At 39.5% G+C, this 20,585-nt stretch overlaps 1 protein-coding gene across 1 annotated transcript in view; it reads left to right on the top strand.

The window, feature by feature from the left end:
* LOC133248202 (antigen WC1.1-like) overlaps window positions 1-20,585 on the top strand; it is a 56,932-nt gene that overhangs the window by 22,825 nt on the left and 13,522 nt on the right. Inside the window, exons 5-8 of the mRNA XM_061418021.1 lie at window positions 4,756-4,848; window positions 4,949-5,263; window positions 6,320-6,634; window positions 17,947-18,261. Of these exons, the coding sequence (XP_061274005.1) occupies window positions 4,756-4,848; window positions 4,949-5,263; window positions 6,320-6,634; window positions 17,947-18,261 (1,038 nt within the window). The remainder of the gene's footprint in view (window positions 1-4,755; window positions 4,849-4,948; window positions 5,264-6,319; window positions 6,635-17,946; window positions 18,262-20,585) is intronic.

Below are 20,585 nucleotides of genomic sequence, written 5' to 3'. Positions count from 1 at the left end.
ATGGGTCTATGCTAACATAAAAATGTCTAGGAGAAGAGAGGGAGAGGGTGGGAGAAATTGTATTTAAATGAATAATAGATGTGAATTTTTCTAACTTGGGGAGAGGCTTGAAAATTCAAGCTGATAAAACTAATAGGTAACCTTATAATCCTAATGCAAAAGACCTTTTCTCAGAAACATAATTCAACTGTAAAAACCAAAGACAAAGAATCATAAAAGTAGCAGAAAAAATATTGAATAAAGTGAAATAACTAAATGATTATTTAGCATACAGTTTAAAATTTGAAACTTTGCTGGTCACATGCAGGACCAGCTAATTCACATTGCTTAGGGTTGATGTGATTGCTTAGATTGATGACTAACGTATAGTTCATCCATGTACACAGACTGTCTTCACTAATGACCAATGAAGCATAAACCAAACATAAGTGGTACTTCTTTATACTAGCAAAATCTAGGGGGAAATTGGGAAAATTCCATTTATTATAGTATAAAAACTATTAAATATGTAGGAAGAAACTTAAAATATCTAAAGGGCTTTCATTGAAAGTCACAGAGCACCTAAAAATATAAAAACGGATACCATGTTCATGGATTAGAAAACTTAATAGGCTGTCAATTCTCTTCACTTAGTACACAAAATAAATCTAATCCTAATAAAAAGCCAAGCAATATTTTTGTAGAACTTTACAAGCAAATTCTAAATATTTATTTAAATGTGAAAGAAGTGAAGTGGACAAAACAATTTTGAAAAAGAAGGGCCAAAAAGAACTTCAAGTTTCCTACTGCATTTCCACAGCAACATGGCCATTGAATAAGAATAGCTAAATAGATCAACAGAACACAATAAAGTTTAGTAACAGACCCAAACCCATGTATGTGTTGAAATTGTACAAAGGCATAGAGATATTTCAAAGGGGAAAATATATTCTCTTCAAAAATGATCTGCTAATTGAATATCTTCATGGGAGGGGAGGATGAACCATGATCCTGATTTCACATCATAAGCGCCATTCCCCTCATCCTCACCCTGAAGAAAAATCCCAGTCCATCAGGGTAGCTCAAATAAATGGTTATTCCCATATTAAATTTAATTATAAAACTGGTAGAAGAAAACATAAGAAAAATTATTATGATTGTGGAGTAGGCAAACATTTCCTAAGTCAGATAAGACATTAACCATTAAAAAATGAGACGTGATTTTCATTAAAATTAAAACTTTTTGACTTTTGAAAAAAAATTAAGATAATAAAATGGCATTCAACTGATAGGGAGAAGTTAATTGCAATACATAGTGAAGAGGAACTAAAAAGCTTCTTGATCAAAGTGAAAGAGGAGAGTGAAAAAGTTGGCTTAAAGCTCAACATTCAGAAAACGAAGATCATGGCATCCGGTCCCACAACTTCATGGGAAATAGATGGGGAAACAGTGGAGACAGTGTCAGACTTTATTTTCTGGGGCTCCAAAATCACTGTAGATGGTGATTGCAGCCATGAAATTAAAAGACGCTTACTCCTTGGAAGAAGAGTTATGACCAACCTAGATAGCATATTCAAAAGCAGAAACATGACTTTGCCAACAAAGGTTCGTTTAGTCAAGGCTATGGTTTTTCCAGTAGTCATGTATGGATGTGAGATTTGGACGGTGAAGAAAGCTGAGCGCTGAAGAACTGATGCTTTTGAACTGTGGTGTTGGAGAAGACTCTTGAGAGTCCCTTGGACTGCAAGGAGATCCAACCAGTCCATTCTAAAGGAGATCAGTCCTGGGTGTTCTTTGGAAGGAATGATGCTAAAGCTGAAACTCCAGTACTTTGGCCACCTCATGCGAAGAGTTGACTCATTGGAAAAGACTCTGATGCTGGGAGGGATTGGGGGCAGGAGGAGAAGGGGACGACAGAGGATAAGATGGCTGGATGGCATTACTGACTCGATGGACGTGAGTTTGACTGAACTCCGGGAGTTGGTGATGGACAGGGAGGCCTGGCATGCTGCAATTTATGGGGTTGCAAAGAGTCAGACACGACTGAGCTTCTGAAATGAACTGATATCTAACAAAGGACTTGTAACAAGAATAAGTGAAAAATTTATAACAGAAAAATAAGTAAAGAACTATCCAGTTTAAACATGGGCAAGATATTAAGAAAGACACTTTCCCAAAGATGATATACAAATGGCCAATAAGTAAATGAAAAGATATCAAATATCATTAGCTATTAAAGAAATTCAAATTAAAGTATGACATATAAATTCACAAATTAGACTGGCTAGAATTAAGGAGACTGACAATTCCAAGTTTGGAGAAGGTTATTGATCCACTAGAACCTTTATACATTGCTTATGATAAAGTAAGAGAAAATAACTCTTAGCAACTCTATGTTACCCAAAATTTCTGTTACCCAAGAGGGATGAAAAGATATGTCCACAAAAAATTTAGGCAGAAAAGTCAGACATGTTTATTTAAAAGAGTAAGAAAGTACAAGCCACTCTAATTTTCTTTAGTGAAAGAAAGGAAAACTTTCTTTGGCATAGTCATACAATGTAAGACTTTAACAATAGAAAAAATAAGCTACTCATAAATCCAACTACACAGAAAATCTCAAAGCATGCTAAATGAAAGAAGCCATCTAAAAGGGATTCCATATTGTATGATTTTATTAAATTCTCAAAAAATACAACTAATCTATTATAATAAAAGACAGATCAGTATTTGCCTGGATCTGGGTTTGTGGGGCTTTTATTGGTTGCAAGAGGCACATAGGAACTTTGCGAATAATCCTATATATTCTGAATTTTAACTGTGATAATGGTTATGCTGGCATAGGCAATTGTCAAACTTATGAAAACATACTCAAAATATGTGTATTTTAATGCATGAAAATTATACCTCACTACAGAAGGTTTTGGAGAAGAAAATGGCAACCCACTCCAGTATTCTTGCCTGGGAAATCCCATGGATAGAGGAGACTGATGGGCTACAGCCCTTGAGGCCGCAAAAGAGTCAAACATGACTTAGCTACAAAACAAATAACAGGAGATTTACTATTTGTCTTTTGTTTTTAGCTTAATTCCACTTTAGTAAAAAAACAAAACAAAACATATTTTTAATTATTTTACCCTTTGAAAAAATTTTTGGATCTCACTTTTTGTATAATATATGATCAGCCTTGAAAAATGACCTATTAGTGCTTAGAATAAGGTGTATTCTCTAGTTTTGAGAGGTGTGTTTGTTAAATCACCCCACTCAAATGTTCTGAATATTTAGTGACTGGCTTTGCTTGTTTTGCTCTATAGTTACTGAGAGTGAAAAAAGGTGTTTCCAGTTACTGTTGCCGGGTAACAAAGTACTTCAAAATCTAGTCATTTACAGCAACCATTTTATTTTGCATAAATATCAACATATATTTTTCTTTCAGCCCCAATTGTATTTCCTCACTTCCTTTCAATCCTCATTGACAGCATTGCCCAAGCCCATTAGGCTTCTGCTAATAACCTCCTTCACCCCTTCTAGCTTCTGCCTGTTACTTTGTTCCAAAAGCAATGTCATGTGTTTTAGGTGGCATCCCAAATTTGGGCCATTATGGATAAAGATGCTATGCATATGCATATACAAGTTGTTCTGAAAACAAACACTTCAGTTGTCTTCAGTAAATACTTAAGCTAAGCTAAGTCGCTTCAGTCGTGTCCAACTCTGTGTGACCCCATAGATGGCAACCCACCAGGCGCCCCCGTCCCTGGGATTCTCCAGGCAAGAACACTGGAGTGGGTTGCCATTTCCTTCTCCAATGCAGGAAAGTGAAAAAGTGAAAGTGAAGTCGTTCAGTCGTGTCGGACTCTTCGCGACCCCATGGACTGCAGCCTACCAGGCTCCTCTGTCCATGGGAGTTTCCAGGCAAGAGTACTGGAGTGGGGTGCCATTGCCTTCTCCAGTAAATACTTAGTAGTGTGGTAATTATAACTGTTTGGTTACTATTGCTGCATAACCAAATTTCCAACAAAACTTACCATCCTAAAACCCCTTTTTACTTTTGCTCACGATTTCCTGGAGTTTGGGAAGGAATTTGGGAAGCGCTCTGAGTTGTATTGTCTTGGAGTCTCATCAGGTTGTAGCCCAGTATCAGCTGGGGCTGACATCATCTGAGGACACAACTGGGCTGCAGATGCAAGATGGTTCATGAGGACAAGCCTGGCAACTGGAAGGTCAGCTGGGTTAAACTGAGTGACCAGAGACCTGCATATGACCGTCTCCACACGATGAGTGTCTCAAGAGGGCAGACTTGCCCTAAAGCAAAAGTCCTCAGTGATTTCATAGGAGGCTGCATGCATTTTCAGACCTAGTGCTGAAAGTCAAGCAACTTTACCTTAACTCCCTTCTGTTACTACAGAGTCGGGCATGACTGGGAGGGCTTGGCATGCATTCATGCATTGGAGAAGGAAATGGCAGCCCACTCCAGTATTCTTGCCTGGAGAATCCCAAGGACAGAAGGGTCTGGTGGGCTGCCGTCAGACACAACTGAAGTGACTTAGCAGCAGCAGCAGCATTATTACTTACTAGGAATTCACAAAGGTCAGCTGAACTTCGAGGGAAGGAGACACATTCACTTCTCAGTGAATGTAACAGCAAAGATTATGTGCTGCTGTTCAGTCGCTCAGTCGTGTCCAATTCTTTCCTATCCCCTGGACTGCAGCACGCCAGGCTTCTCTATCCCTCACTATCTCCCGGTAACTCATGTCCCTCTGATCATTGCTATTTCTGCAGGAAACCAGACCCAGGTGCTGCCCCAGTGCAGCGACTCCCTTTCTGAACCAACAGGCTCTGCAGCCTCAGAGGAGAGCGCCCCCTACTGCTCAGGTGAGGGTCCTACAGAACAGAAGACGCTTCTCGTCCGCACCCCCCACCACCCCCACCCCTGCCTGGGTACCGCCCCATTGTCCAATTTCTCTCTCCTCAGACAGCAGACAGCTCCGCCTGGTAGACGGGGGCGGTCACTGCGCTGGGAGAGTGGAGATTCTTGACCAGGGCTCCTGGGGCACCATCTGTGATGACGGCTGGGACCTGGACGATGCCCACGTGGTGTGCAGGCAGCTGGGCTGTGGACAAGCCCTCAATGCCACGACGTCTGCTCACTTCGGGGCAGGATCAGGACCCATCTGGCTGGACGACTTGAACTGCACAGGAAAGGAGTCTCACCTGTGGAAGTGCCCTTCCCGGGGCTGGGGGCAGCACGACTGCAGACACAAGCAGGACGCGGGGGTCATCTGCTCAGGTCTGGGCTGCACACTGTCCACAGGAAGGGGGAGGGGTGGGGCCCTGGAAGACAGGAGTCTGAGTCCTGAGGGATAGATGCTGAAAGGACCAGAGAAGAAGGCTTCCTCCCATGGAGCCTGTGTTTCCAGCAGACGTGAAGACTAAGTGCTTTCACTTCCTTCTGCAGCAGCTGAGAGTCTGGTCCTTTGTTCTCAGCAGTGTTTCCTGGTAGAGCCATTTCTTACGGTTTCCACATGAAAGCAGGGCTCTCCTTCAGTTCCCTGTGGTAGTACAGTCTGGTGATCCTGTTGACATTGTAATGAAAGCACAGATTTACTCTGTTCAGTTCTATACCCTAGGAGTCTGACAAGGGTCTCCGGAGACCAACACCCCAGTGTCCACAGGGATGCGTTCTTCCTGGAGGCCCTGGGGAGAACTCGTTTGCCAGTCTTTTCTGGTTCCTATGTGGCCTCATTCCTTGGCTTGGAGCCCATCTTCTTCAGACAACATTCCCTCCCCTGACCATTCCTCAGTGTCTCATCTTCCTCTAACCACACTCAGGAAGAGTATTCCAATTTTAGGGATAATTAGATTGGGTTTATATGGTTAATTCATAATATTGCAGGTTAGTTTCACCATCCCAAGCTCCTAAGTTTCTTGTCTTAATAATGTCTGTAAAATCCCTTTTGAAATATAAGGCAACATTCACAGGATTGAAAGACTGGAACATAGACATTTGTGGGTTCACTGTTCTGCCTGTTTCTCCACTACCCACATCCCTTTCACATGCTCTTTTACAGGTTTTATCAGGAAATAAGGCTCAGGGCCCTTCCCTGCAGGTGCCTATGTTGGTCTTTCTCTCTGTTCGTATTCACTACATCATTGTGGCAGAAATAGAAAGACAGACATTAACGGACAAAGTCAAGTAAAAGGGAGATAGATTTCAGTCTTGTCACCTATTGGGTATCTCCTCAGCTGGGTCAGGGGTGAGTGTTCACGATTTCTGGGAAAGAGGAAAACCCAGAGCACTGAGGGGAAAGCTCACTGTGTCCTGTCTCCTCTCTTTCAACCTTAGAGTTCCTGGCCCTCAGGATGGTGAGCGAGGACCAGCAGTGTGCTGGGTGGCTGGAAGTTTTCTACAATGGGACCTGGGGCAGTGTCTGCCGTAACCCCATGGAAGACATCACTGTGTCTGTGATCTGCAGACAGCTTGGCTGTGGGGAGAGTGGAACCCTCAACACTATTGTTGGTCTCAGAGAAGGTTCTAGACCCCAGTGGGTAGATGGAATTCGGTGTCGGAGCACTGATACCTCTCTCTGGCAGTGTCCTTCTGACCCTTGGAATTACACTTCCTGCTCTCCAAAGGAGGAAGCCTATATCTCGTGTGCAGGTGACTTGCTGTCTGTTTCTCTGTGTCTGTCCAAACCCTGTAGAATGTCAGTAGTGAGATTTTATATTATAAAATATCTAAGAGATGAGTTAAAGTTGGGTCCACAAAATGACGTTAGGATGGAGCTAATTTAATCCACATTTCAACCTTGTTATTTAGAGTTTTAATTTGGATATAATTCATATAACATTGTTTTAGTTTCAGGTGTTAAATGTAAAGCTTATATATTTCTGTATATTGGTAAATGATCACCACAATAAGTCTAGTAATATCCATCACCATGTATCATTACAATTTTTTGATTATGAGGAGAATTTCTTACCAACTTTCAAGTATATAATACAGATTCATTGTAGTCACCATGCTGTACATTACATCTTCATGGAATTCACTTTAGAACTGCACGTTTGTACCTTTTGACTACCTCCACTTGTTTTGCCCACATCAATCCACCTCTGGAAACCACCGAACTGTTCTCTGCATCTCTGAACCCCCTTTTTTTGGTATTTGATTTAAGATTCCACATATAAATTTGATCATATGGTATTTATTTCACTTAGCATAATGCCCTCAAGGTTCATCCATGTTGCTACACATGGCAGGATTTTCTTCTTTTTGTTGGCTGGACATACGTACATATCACCATTTATCCATCAGTGAAGACTTACGTTGTTTGGCTATTGTAAATAATGCTGCAATGAACATTTGGTTGCACAGTTTTTTCAAGTTGGTATTTTGTTTCCTTCAGATAAATACCCAGAAGTGAAATTGATGAACCATATGACAGTTTTATTTTTAATTTTTGGAGAACCTCAATACTGTTCTCCGTAGGGGCTGCATCAACTCACATTCCCCCCTCCCCGCCCCCCCCCCCAACTGTGCACAAGGTTTGCCTTCTCTCCGCGTTTTCACCAACTCCTGTTTTTTCTTGTCTTTTGGATAAAAGCCATTCTAACAGATGTGAGATGTTACCCCACTATAGTTTGATTTGCATTTTTCTGATGACATAACATTGTGTGCCTTTTCATGTACCTCTTGGCCCTCTTTATGTCTTCTTTGAAAAAAAAAATGTCTATTCAGGTCCTCTGCCCATTTTTAATCAGATTGTCTGTTGGTTTGCTTTTGCTATTGAGATGCATGAATTCTTTAAGTATTTTGGATATTAACCCTTGTCAGAAATGTAATTTGCAAATATTTTCCCCAACTCCATAAATTACCTTTTCGTTTTGTGACCTTTTCCCTTTGTTGTGCAGAAGTTTTTTAGCTTTCTGTAGTTTCAATGCTTATTTTTTCTCTTGTTGCTTTTGCTTTTGGCATCAAACCCAAAATACCCTCATGATGATTGATGTCAGGGCCTTTTCATCCTAATTTTACTTTAGGATTTTTTAAATAATTTTTAAAATTTATTTATTTTTGGCTGTGCTGGGTCTTTGTTGCTGCATGGGGTTTTCTCTAATTGCAGTGAGCAGGGCTACTCTTCATTGCATTGCACAGGCTTCTTATTGCAGTGGCTTCTTTTGTGGAGGAGAACAGGCTGGAGGGCACCGAGCTTCAGGAGTTGTGGCACATGGGCTTGATAGTTGCTGTTCCCGGGCTCTAAAGCACAGGCTCAACAGTTGTGGCGAATGGGCTGAGTTGCTCCGTGGCATCTGGGATCTTCCTGGATCAAGGATCACACTTGAGTCTCCTGCATTGGTGGGTGGATTCTTTACCACAGCCACAAGGGAAGTCCCTCTTCTAGGATTTTTATGGCTTCAGGACTTATGATCAAAGTCTTTAATCCATTTTGAGTTAATTTTTGTGAATGGTGTAAAAGGTTTTCAGTTTCATTCTTTTGCGTGTAACCATCCAGCTTTCACAACACCATTTTTGAAGAGACAGTCCTTTCCCAATGCTATAATCTCTACTTTTTTTGTCATAAATTGATTGACCCCATATATTTGGGTTTATTTCTGGGATCTCTATTCTGTTCCAGTGATTTTTGTGTCCATTTTTTATAGTAATACCATAGTGTTTGATTAATACAGCTTTGTAATATAGTTTGAAATCAGGAAGCACGACCCTTCTGTCATTCTGTCTCAAGATTTCTTTGGCTATTCACTTTTTTTTGTGGTTCCACACAAATTTCAGAATTCTTTGTTCCATATTTGTGAAAATTTTCATTGAAATTTGGATAAGGATGGTAGCAATCTGTAGGTTGCTTTGTGTAGTGTGATCATTTTAACAATATTAGGTCTTCCAATCCATGAGTGCAGAATGTCTTTCAATTTATTTGTACCTTCTTTAATATCTTTCACAATGTGTTAAAGTTTTCAATAGTGTCTCAGTTTTGACTCTTCCTTTCAGATTTGGATGTTCTTATTTTCTTTTGCTTGCTTGATGATTCTGACTAGAACTACCAAAACTATGTTGAATAAAAGTGATGAGAGTAGGCATTTTTGCCTTGTGTTTGATCTCAGAAGAAAAGCTTTCAGCTTTTTACAGTTGAGTAGGATGTTTGCTGAGGGTTTGTCATATAATATTTATTTTGTTGAGGTATAATCCCTTTATATCTACTTTGTAAAGACCTTTTGTATCATAAACAGCTGTTGAATTTTGTCAAATATTTGTTCTTCATGTGTTGAAAGGGTATGATTTTTGCCTTTATCTTATTTGGTGTATCACCTTGATTTAATTTGTGAATATTGAACCATCCTTGCATCCTTGTTGGTCTTGGTGTTGTTATTATTATTGTTGTTCAGTCATTAAGTTGTGTCTGATACTTTGTGATCCAATGGACTATAGCTAGCTAGGCTCCTCTGTCTTAGATTTCCCAGGCAAGAATACTGAAGTGGGTTGTCCAGTATTCTCTTCAGGTATCATTGAATTTGGTTTTCTAATATTTTGTTGAGGATTTTTGCATCTATATTTATTTGGGATATTAGCCAGTATTTTCTTTTCTTGTGGTGTCCTTGTCTGGTTTTGGTATCAGGATAATCTCGGCCTCATAATAAATGGCTCTGTAAGTGTTCCTTTCATCCTTTTTGGAAGACTTTGAGAAGGCTCCAGTGCCTCATACCATTACACTGGGAATTGGAATTTCAACAAAAAGTGTTGGTGGGGTGACAAATAGTCAAACCATAGCACCTTACTTCCTTCAACATTTCTCTCTCTCTTATTCCCCACCTTCCACACACACCCCATTCAGGTATACCTTGAATGATATGTTGGGCAGTGCCTGAAATCTACAAATGATATAATGAGATAGATTAAAATAAATGAGATAGATATTTCAAAAGCAGAGATTTGTCCCTTTCCTTGCCTCTGTTTCTTCATATCTTTGTCTTTTCATTCAAAGGCCAAAGTAGTGTTAAACTATTGGACTTTTATTTATGATATTTTTTCAACAATAAAGCACCATAAAATGGGTTGTGGTGAAGTCTCTAACCCTGAAAGTGAGCAGTAACCTCACAGAGGCCCTGCCATCATTTTTTGAGAGGTTCTCTGCATGAAGAGGGTAGCAAGTTTGGTAGGATGATGTGGAAAGAATACACAAGTTCTCATATTTTATGACAAGAGCCATTTACACTGCCATTTTCTTGTGTTTTTTGAACTTACGTGTATTTCTTTCACTTACAATTCTTTTGTGTCTTTTTTTTGGTTAATTTTGCTTCCTCTAAATACAAATCTTTCTTAGAAAATTTATTTGAGTCTACTGCACACATTTCTGCCTTACTAGGTAGCTATTTGTTTTTTTTTTCCCCCTGACTTTTACTATATATTCCCTTTTTAAAGAGTTTTCTCTCTTTACAGCAATCTTGGCTTGACCAATGTCATACTGAATAACACATAACAGTAGCTTAGAATTTATTTAATAATTGTCCATTGAAAATTGCATAAGTGGGGCTTCCCAGGTGGTCCAGCGGTTAAAAATCCACCTGTCAATGCAGAGGACATGAATCTGATCTCCCATCCAGGAAGTAGTAAAGAACCTGCCTGCCAGTGCAGAAGATATAAGAGATGCAGGTTTGATCCCTGGGTCTGGAAGATTCTCTGGAGGAGGGCATGGGAACTCACTCCACTATTCGTGCCTGGAGAATCCCATGAACAGGGGAGCCTGGCAGGCTACAGTCCATTGGGTCACAAGAGTTGGACACAACTGAAGAAACAGCACACACATGCACACACCCCAGGAAGATTTCATATGCCATGGAAAAACTAAGCCTGTGCACCACAACTAGAGAAAGCCCACGTGCAGCGCCAAGACCCAGTACAGCCAAAAATAAATTTAAGAAAAACTTTTTAAAAATCACATAAGTGGAAATTTGAATATAAATTAATTCTGTGCTTATGTACTAATTATTTTTATATGCACCATTATCAGAAAACATTACTATTAATTTATATTTGCTTTACTATTTTGCTGATTACTGTGAATTTAAAGAAATTCTATTTCACTGAATTTTATTCATCTATGTATTCATTCAATAAATATTTATCAAGCCCCATCATGGTATTTAGAAAAGCTTCGCCATGCATTCTTGTTGAACGGTGAATGTGCAATCACCATCCTAATAGCAGAAACATGGGGTAAATAAGATATGCAAGGTCCTTGGTCTAGTGGAACTTTCATTCAGGGGTATATATGTGTGTGTATTTGTCGTGGAATGTGGACATGATAAACAAATAAATACTTAAAGGTATTTCAGATAAGATATCTTCCATCATCATTTATATTTTTTCTCTAGAATGTTTAAAATTTCATCTATTTATAGGAACTCTCTACAAATTAACACCACTTACTGCTTTTCTTAAATACTTCTGAAAGTACCCCATTTTTTGCATATGTCTTTAGGGTTGTGTATGTGGTGTGGTTATATGATCAAATATACTATGTTTTACTTTTATGAATTCTGCCTTTAATGCAGTGTTTCAGATGCCATTCTTCATCTCAAAATAGCTTTTAATCAGATTATTTTCTTCGAGGATATAGGAGGTTTTTTTTTTTTAACAAAAAATTATTTCTTTTTTTTTTTTTAAACTTTACAATATTGTATTGGTTTTGCCATATATCGAAATGAATCTGCCACAGGTATACATGTGTTCCCCATCCTGAACCCTCCTCCCCCTCCCTCCCCATACCATCCCTCTGGGTCGTCCCAGTGCACCAGCCCCAAACATCATATTATTTTCTTCAAATAATTTTATAATTTGAGTAAAGAATATCTATAACCTTCAGTTCAGTTCAGTCGCTCAGTTATGTCCGACTCTTTGTGACCCCGTGAATTGCAGCATGCCAGGCCTCCCTGTCCATCACCAACTCCCAGAGTTCACTCAGACTCACGTCCATCAAGTCAGTGATGCCATCCAGCCATCTCATCCTCTGTCATCCCCTTCTCCTCCTGCCCCCAATCCCTCCCAGCATCAGAGTCTTTTCCAATGAGTCAACTCTTCGCATGAGGTGGCCAAAGTACTGGAGTTTCAGCTTTAGCATCATTCCTTCCAAAGAAATCCCAGAGCTGATCTCCTTCAGAATGGACCGGTTGGATCTCCATGCAGTCCAAGGGATTCTCAAGAGTCTTCTCTAACACCACAGTTCAAAAGCATCAATTCTTTAGCGCTCAGCCTTCTTCACATTCCAACTCTCACATCCATACACGACCACAGGAAAAACCACAACCTTGACTAGACGGACCTTTTTTGGCCAAGTAATGTCTCTGCTTTTGAATGTGCTATCTAGGTTGGTCATAACTTTCCTTCCAAGGAGTAAGCGTCTTTTAATTTCATGGCTGCAGTCACCATCTGCAGTGATTTTGGAGCCCAGAAAAATAAAGTCTGACACTGTTTCCACTGTTTCCCCGTCTATTTCCCATGAAGTGATGGGACCAGATGCCATGATCTTCGTTTTTTGAATGTTGAGCTTTAAGCCAACTTTTTCACCCTCCTCTTTCACTTTAATCAAGAGGCTCTTTAGTTCCTCTTCACTTTCTGCCATAAGGGTGGTGTCATCTGCATATCTGAGGTGATTGATATTTCTCCTGGCAATCTTGATTCCAGCTTGTGTTTCTTCCAGTCCAACATTTCTCATGATGTACTCTGCATATAAGTTAAATAAGCAGAGTGACAATATACAGCCTTGACATACTCCTTTTCCTCTTTGGAACCAGTCTGTTGTTCCATGTCCGGTTCTAACTGTTTCTTCCTGACCTGAATACAGATTTCTCAAGAGGCAGGTCAGGTGATCTGGTATTCCCATCTCTTTCAGAATTTTCCAGTTTATTGTGATCCACACAGTCAAAAGCTTTGGCATAGTCAATAAAGCAGAAATAGATGTTTTCCTGGAACTCTCTTGCTTTTTCAATGATCCAGCAGATGTTGGCAATTTGATCTCTGGTTCCTCTGCCTTTTCTAAAACCAGCTTGTACATCAGGAAGTTCATGATTCACGTATTGCTGAAGCCTGGCTTGGAGAATTTTGAGCATTACTTTACTAGCATGTGAGATGAATCTATAACCTTACTGAATCTGAATTTATTTTACTGTGTGTGATGTTGTAATATCATCAACATATACAAATTACATTTTAGATACCTGATAATTTAGTTCCTCACCAAATAAATATACATTATTTCATGATTTCATGGATATGACACCTAAAGAACAGGCAAAAATAGACAATTTGCAACATATATAAGGAAATCCTAAAACTCAAGTGCAAAACAACAACAAGAAAAAAAGCATAATAACCCAATTAAAAAATTAACCAGAGACTTGAATGGACAGTTCTCCAAAGAAGATATAGAAATAGCCAATAGGTATAGGAAAATATGCTCAACATTATTAGTCATCAGGGAAATGTAAATCACAACCATAAGAGATATCATTTTACACCTCTCAAAATGGCTGTGATTAAAAAAAAAAAAGAATAAGTTTTGGCAAGGTTGTGGAGAAATTGAATATCTTCTGAGTATTTATCCACATTAGATATGTAAATTTAATCTCAATAAAACTATGACCAAAAAAATTTATATGATTTATGGTGACATTTCTTCATTCTTGGTATTGTTAACTTCATTTTCTCTTTGTTCTCGTTAGTATTGCTCAGTGGTTATCAGTTTTCAAGGAGCCATGTTTGAAAGGTTTTCCTCTGTTTTCTCTATCATGCTTACCTTGGGCTTCCCTGGTGGCTCAGCAGTAAAGAATCCACTTGCAATGCAGGAGTCTGCCTGCAATGCAGGAGACCACCTGCAACACAGGAGATGCAGGTTCAATCTCTGGGTTAAGAAGATCCCGTGAAGAAGGAAACGGCAACCCTCTCCAATATTCTTTCCTAAAATCCCATGGACAGAGGAGCCTGGTGGGCCACAGTCCATGGAGTCGCAAGAGTAGGACTTGACTTAGGGGCTAAACCACCATCACTACCACCATCCTTACCTTCTTTTTTAAAATTAATTTTTGTTCTTTTCTTTGTTAATCCCAACTTCTGTATCCTTTAGGCTTTATTTTCTCTTCTCCTAGTTTCTTAAATAGAAGCTTACATGTTTTTTCATTTTCAGCCTTTCTTCTTTTCTAAATCTAAGGTATAAATTTCCCTTAAGCACTACTTTAGTTACATTAGAAGAATTTAGTTATATCATATCTTTGCAATCACTATTTCACAATATTTTCTAAGGTTTAAATTTATTCCCAGACCCATGTACTGTTTTGGAAGGGTGTTGCTTAATTTCTCCAAATAAGGATGGCTAACCGTATTTTCTTATTAATTCTTAATTTAATTACACTGTGGTCAGAGTAAATACTCTGTATAAATTCAATTATCTGAAGGTTTTTGTCCTACCATATGGTCATTTTTGATAAATGTTCCTAGTGCATTTACAATAATCTGAATTTTTTCATTATTGGGTGCATTGGTCTTTATATGTTATTTAGCTAAATGTGTTGATTGTGGTGTTTTACATCTACTATAGTCTTCCTTCTTTTTTGTATGCCTGGCCTGCATGGTATTGAAAAAGATTTGTTAAAGTTCCCCCAGGTTGATTGTTATTTTATCTATTTCTTCTTTTCATTCTGTCAAGTATTATTCTGTATTTCAAAGCTATGTTTCGATATCTTCCCTGGATTCTGATATCTGTAATATCTTTATTAAGGGCGCACTACTGTATGATCATAAAAATATCCTCTTTAACTAAATTAGCACATCTTCTCTTAAAATCTCCTTTCTGTGACCTTGCTGTAGCTACTGCAGCTTTCTTATAGTTAGTATTCACATGTGTCCAGGCTTGCTAAGTCGTTTCAGTCATGTCCAACTCTTTGCTAAGGACTGTAGCCAGCCAGGCTCCTCTGTCCATGGGATTCTCCAGGCAAGAATACCGGAGTGGGTTGCCATGCCCTCCTCCAGGAGATCTTCCTGACCTAGGGATTGAATGTCTCATATGTCTCCTACATTGGCAGTCAGGTTCTTTACCACTAGCACCACCTGGGAAGCCTAGTATTCACATAATATATATGTTTTCCTCCATCATTTTACTTTTGACCTTTCTTCACTCTCATATACAATGTGACTATCTTGCAGGTAGCATTTACACAAATTTTGTTGGTTTATCAGTTAGTGCTGCTGCTGCTAAGTCGCTTCAGTCGTGTCCGACTCTGTGTGACCCCATAGACAGCGGCCCACTAGGCTCCCCCATCCCTGGGATTCTCCAGGCAAGAACACTGGAGTGGGTCGCCATTTCCCAGTTAGTAGAGGGGCTTTAATTTGAAGTATCTAATCCATTGTAATTAGATTGCAAATCCAATTACTGATATTGTTGGGTTAGTATCTACCATTTCCTTTTTTTTTAATTAAATTTATTTATTTTAATTAGAGGCTAATTACTTTACAATATTGTTTTTGGTTTTGCCATACATCAACATGAATCCACCACGGGTGTACACGTGTTCCCAATCCTGAACCCCACTCCCACCTCCCTCCCCATACCATCCCTCTGGGTCATCCCAATACAGTATTCCATTTCCTTTTAACTGACCCATGTGCTTCATGTTCCTTTTTCTCTCCTTTTTTTCTTTCTTTGGTATTAAAAAAATTTATTCCAGATTTTCCTTTGATTTTTTGCAGCTTTACTAGATGTGGAGGTTTTCATAGACTTCTATCCATTTAAAAAATTCTTAATTATTATATCTTCAAATATTACTTCTGCAGCACTGTCTCTGTTTCTCTTCTCCTCCTATTCCCCCGCTTTTTCCTTCTCGTCCTTCCCTTTTTCCTCCTCCTCATCTCTCTTAGGACTCCTCTAAGACACTAATTCTGTGTTCAGTTCTGTCTAAAATTCTTTTAAACCTATTCATTCAGTTCTTAATTCTAGATATTTCATTTTCAGTTGGCAACTGTTCCTTTGATTTTCTTATAGTTACAATTATTTGTTAACATTTTTCACCTATTGATTCTTTCCTTTCCTCTTTTCCCCCTAAACACATTGTTCATAGTTAAAATCTTTATCTGCTAAGTCCAGCATATCTAGCATGTGTGTCTCTACCTTCTCTTACCTTCCTTTTTTCAATTTTTAAATTTGTCATGTCATCCATCTGTTTACATACCATGCAATTTTTAACTGAATGAGAAAAATGATGCATAAGAAAATAAGATATCCCAGATACATTTTCTAACACCTGAAAGGATTCATATTCTGTTTTGTTAAGCAAGTGGGAGAAGGGGTTCAGACCACCCAGATGTCTAAATACTAGCTAGGGTTGAGCTGTAACAGTTTGGGTTGCAGTATTTGTAGCACTCAGTCTACCTCTGATTTCTCTGCCCCTGTGTTATGGGCTTTTAGAGTTTATAATTGAAAACCTGAATGTTTTGGTAGCTCAGCAGTCAGGGGGATGAAGGAATATCCACTCTGTTTGCAAGGTGTTTGACACAGTTCTTTGACCTCCTGCCATTGACAGCGTGTTTACTGGGCAGATATTTGAGGAGAAAATCTGATATATGAGAGAGGCTCTCAAATCTCCAGTTTTGTCACTGCAGCACCAGGTAACCCCCAAATCATGCAGGCTTCTCTGTCACATTTTGATCCATTAACCCCGGCAACAAATTGGGAAATTCCCATAAAGAGAAGCTTCAGATCCTTGGTTAACAATGAAATGATCTCCATTCTTTAGAATTTTAGCATGTTTAGTTCATATTGTGTCCACAAATGTCTAATATCTTCATTTTTTATCTAACATTTTATAGCATTTAAAGTTGTATCCAGCAGACCACTGGCCTGCTGTGAACCCCTCCATTGGAACCCTTCTGCATGAAAGTATAAAATTCTAAATTTTATTCTCTACTTCATCATTCACTTAAAATGCAACACTGAATAGACATCATTTAACCTTTCTTTACATTGCTTTTTATGTATTAAAGAAGAACAACGCAGTGAGTCTGTCAGTATCGTTTGTTCAAATGCTTTCAGAGCAAGAATTTAACCTATTTCTGCTCTATAGTAAAGTTATAAATGCATAATATTTTCCCCCTGGAGAACAAATAACCCCTAACTTTGAATAATAGCGATTCCTGACACAAAGTGCAAGAAAAGATAATATTTACTTGAGAGAAGAAGCAGCATTCCAAGATTCCCAGTGGAATCTGGTCAATGTCAGTCAATATCACCTGAGACATTTCTCGTGCAAGGTTGCCCAATCCACTCAAAGAGATCACATTTTCTTAAAACAAAGTATCCAGGTCTGGAGTCTGAAGCTTAGAGCCATCAGTGAAATATTCTGGGGCAAACCAAGACATCTCAATGTCCATTTGTTTTTCAATTCTGCATGACTGTACCAAGGAGAATGATTCTAACGATAGAGGATTCATGGCTGCTACCTAGGGCTTCTGATGAGGCTGGGTCCTGACTCCATTTCCTTTAATCTAATCCCTTTAACTTTCAGGTCAAGGGCACCAACGCGTGTGTGATTTATAAGGAATCCATTCAGCAGCCAGCCCATACCTGTGACTCTGAACTCATTCAATTGCTTCTGGTAGAGATTAACATTTCTTTTAAGTCTTTCTCAGATGCTGTGCAGAACTCTACAAATCAGAGGTTAACACTTCTGTCTCACCCTACTCAGTTGTGTAATATTTCCTGTTTTTGCCCATTTTCAATGTTATTATTCTCTTATCACTGCTGTAAGAAACCAGACTCAGGTGCTGCCCCAGTGCAATGACTCCCTGTCAGAACCAGGGGACTCTGAAGCCTCAGAGGAGAGCGCCCCCTACTGCTCAGGTGAAGGTCCCACAGGACAGAAGACCTTTATCCCCCTTGTCAATGCCCCGTTGTCCTATTTCTCTCTCCTCAGACAGCAGACAGCTCCGCCTGGTGGACGGAGGAGGTCCCTGCGCCGGGAGAGTGGAGATCCTTGACCAGGGCTCCTGGGGCACCATCTGTGATGACGGCTGGGACTTGGACGATGCCCGCGTGGTGTGCAGGCAGCTGGGCTGTGGAGAAGCCCTCAATGCCATGGGGTCTGCTCACTTTGGGGCAGGATCAGGGCCCATCTGGCTGGACACATTGGGCTGCAGAGGAAAGGAATCCCACGTGTGGAAGTGCCCTTCCCGGGGCTGGAGAGTGCACAACTGCAGTCATGACAACGATGCAGGACTCGTCTGCTCAGGTATGGTCAGTGTATTGCCCTGTGATGGCAGAATGAAAAGTGCCATGGAAGCTGGTGTCCGATCACTGGGGCAATAGGATATAGATGGGCTAGAGAGGACTGAGACAGACCCGTCCTCCGTGAATGCACAAAGCTTCTGTGGGTGATGTGCTTCATTTACTTTCCTGCTGTAAGTCTCTGCTATTTCTTCTCCAGTGATCTTACTGACATAGTAGATTAAACTATTCCAATGAAAACTGATCTTCATAATGAAGATGAAGATCAATCACATGAGAGGAATTGATGGATTTGTGCCAAATTGCAAGTCTCTTTTGAAATTTTAGATGTAAATATTCATAGGCCTTTGCAGGTAAGACCAGAGAACTTTGGATGAAGTGCTCTGAGTCATAGGTTCTCCTTTGATTGTTACTATCAGAGATTCTCTGCTCATTTTTTCTTTTAAGACATCTGTATAGGCCAAAACTTTGGAAGAACACTTAGCCATACACTGACAAGTCAAAAGTGGAAGTAATAAAATTTCTGTGTTTTATGGTAAGAAATTATATAGTTTATACCTGATGACTTCAATGATTTAAGAGAATTGAATTTGGGGGTTTGTTTGATATGAATAGGAGTAATGGGACAGATGTAATTTTTGAAGAAGGTAGAAGAGAGTTATGGCAGCTGGGAGGGAGAGGGACTGTAATAGGAACTGAAAAAGGCACATGTGGGGTGTTCTGAGCAGCACTGATGGTCCAGGAGTGGTGTGGAGGATGCTGTGTGTGCCTAAGAAAGCAGGATGTCTGTACAGCAAGAGACCAGAGAAGGATATATTTTTATTATATTTAATATCCTTATCAACTAACATCAGCCTTCTATTCCACAAACTTTCTCGCAGTTTTCACACACATAATCTCCCACACAAATTTTAAAATCAAATAGAAAACAAAAAAAGTCTTAATTTGTCTCAGAAGAGTCTATCCTTATGTGTATAAGACTTTTTTGATTATTCAGTGTATATTCGAGCATTTAACATATATCAGGGTACATAAAACAGCATATAACAAATATTTCTTTCATGTTCTGCCTAATCTGTAATCTTCGGGGTTAATATAGCAACTAAAAAGTATTGACTGAAAATGCTTTAATTAGAATGTGTTGCCTATGAGCAAACTCCCAACCAGACCAGACTAGAAGTTCTAACCTGTGTCTCTCTGGGGAGATGAGAGTGATAAATAATAAAAGGCAAGCAGACCATCTTCTCTCTCACCATTGTATAAGTGGTCAAGCTGATCCTTCAAGTCTTTAATTTCTTTTAGGTCTTTTCTGTTCTTTCCTGTTTTTCTGTAGTAGATTTTTATTTTGTTAGAATATTCTTTCTGAACCTTCAAAGTTCACATATTTATATAATCAGAATCCTTTACCAGAAAGAATTTCACCATATACATAAATTATCATGAGCATACTTTGAAACCAGACAAGTGTGTTAAATAAAGTGTTTTATGTTGTGGGTTTCTTTTTTACTTGGATTACCTTCCTCTACCCAAAATATGGTCCCTGAAGTTCAAACCATGATCATGAGTTTTTCCTTTGGTCTCTCTCTCAGTTTCATACCCCATCCACTCCCCATTTAACCTACCACACACCTTACCTCACTCCACTCCTACAGAAGTTCTTCCCGTTCAGAATTTCCTTTGCACCCATTTGTGGTTCTTAAGATTGTTTTCTCTTGTCTGCAGTGGGAGAAATGGGAAAGGTGGAAGGGTGAAGTGGTTGATGGGAGGAGCACAGGGGATAAAATGTGTCAAAAACTTGTTGGACAAATATTTCCCCCAAATATTCTATCTTTCATCCATATTGAGGCTTTTGCAATTTGAAAATTTCTAAATTATGTATGGCTAATTTGCTCTCTGGGCTTCCCTCATAGCTCAGTTGGCAAAGAATCCACCTCCAGTGCAGGAGACCCCAGTTAGACCCCTGGATTGGGAAGATCCACTGGAGAAGGGATAGGCTATCCACTCCGGTATTCTTGGGCTTCCCTTGTAGCTCAGTTGGTAAAGAATCTGCCTGCAATGTGGGAGACCTGGGTTCGATCCCTGGGTTGGGAAGATCCCCTGGAAAAGGGAAAGGCTACCCACTCCAGTATTCTGGCCTGGAGAATTCCATGGACTGTATAGTCCATGGGATCTCAGAGAGTCAGACATGACTGAGTGACTTTCACTTCACTTCACTATTTGCCTTCTGCTCTCTTCCCCTCTTTCTTTATAGCATGGTAGCTATTTCTCAAGAACCCAAATAGGAAAGGAAAAAACAGCATATAGACAGGATTAAAATACTTTAACTCA

The sequence above is a fragment of the Bos javanicus genome, chromosome 5 (genome assembly GCF_032452875.1).
Source record: "Bos javanicus breed banteng chromosome 5, ARS-OSU_banteng_1.0, whole genome shotgun sequence".
Taxonomy (NCBI): Eukaryota; Metazoa; Chordata; class Mammalia; order Artiodactyla; family Bovidae; genus Bos; species Bos javanicus.
This window is presented reverse-complemented; position numbering and strand designations above follow the sequence as displayed.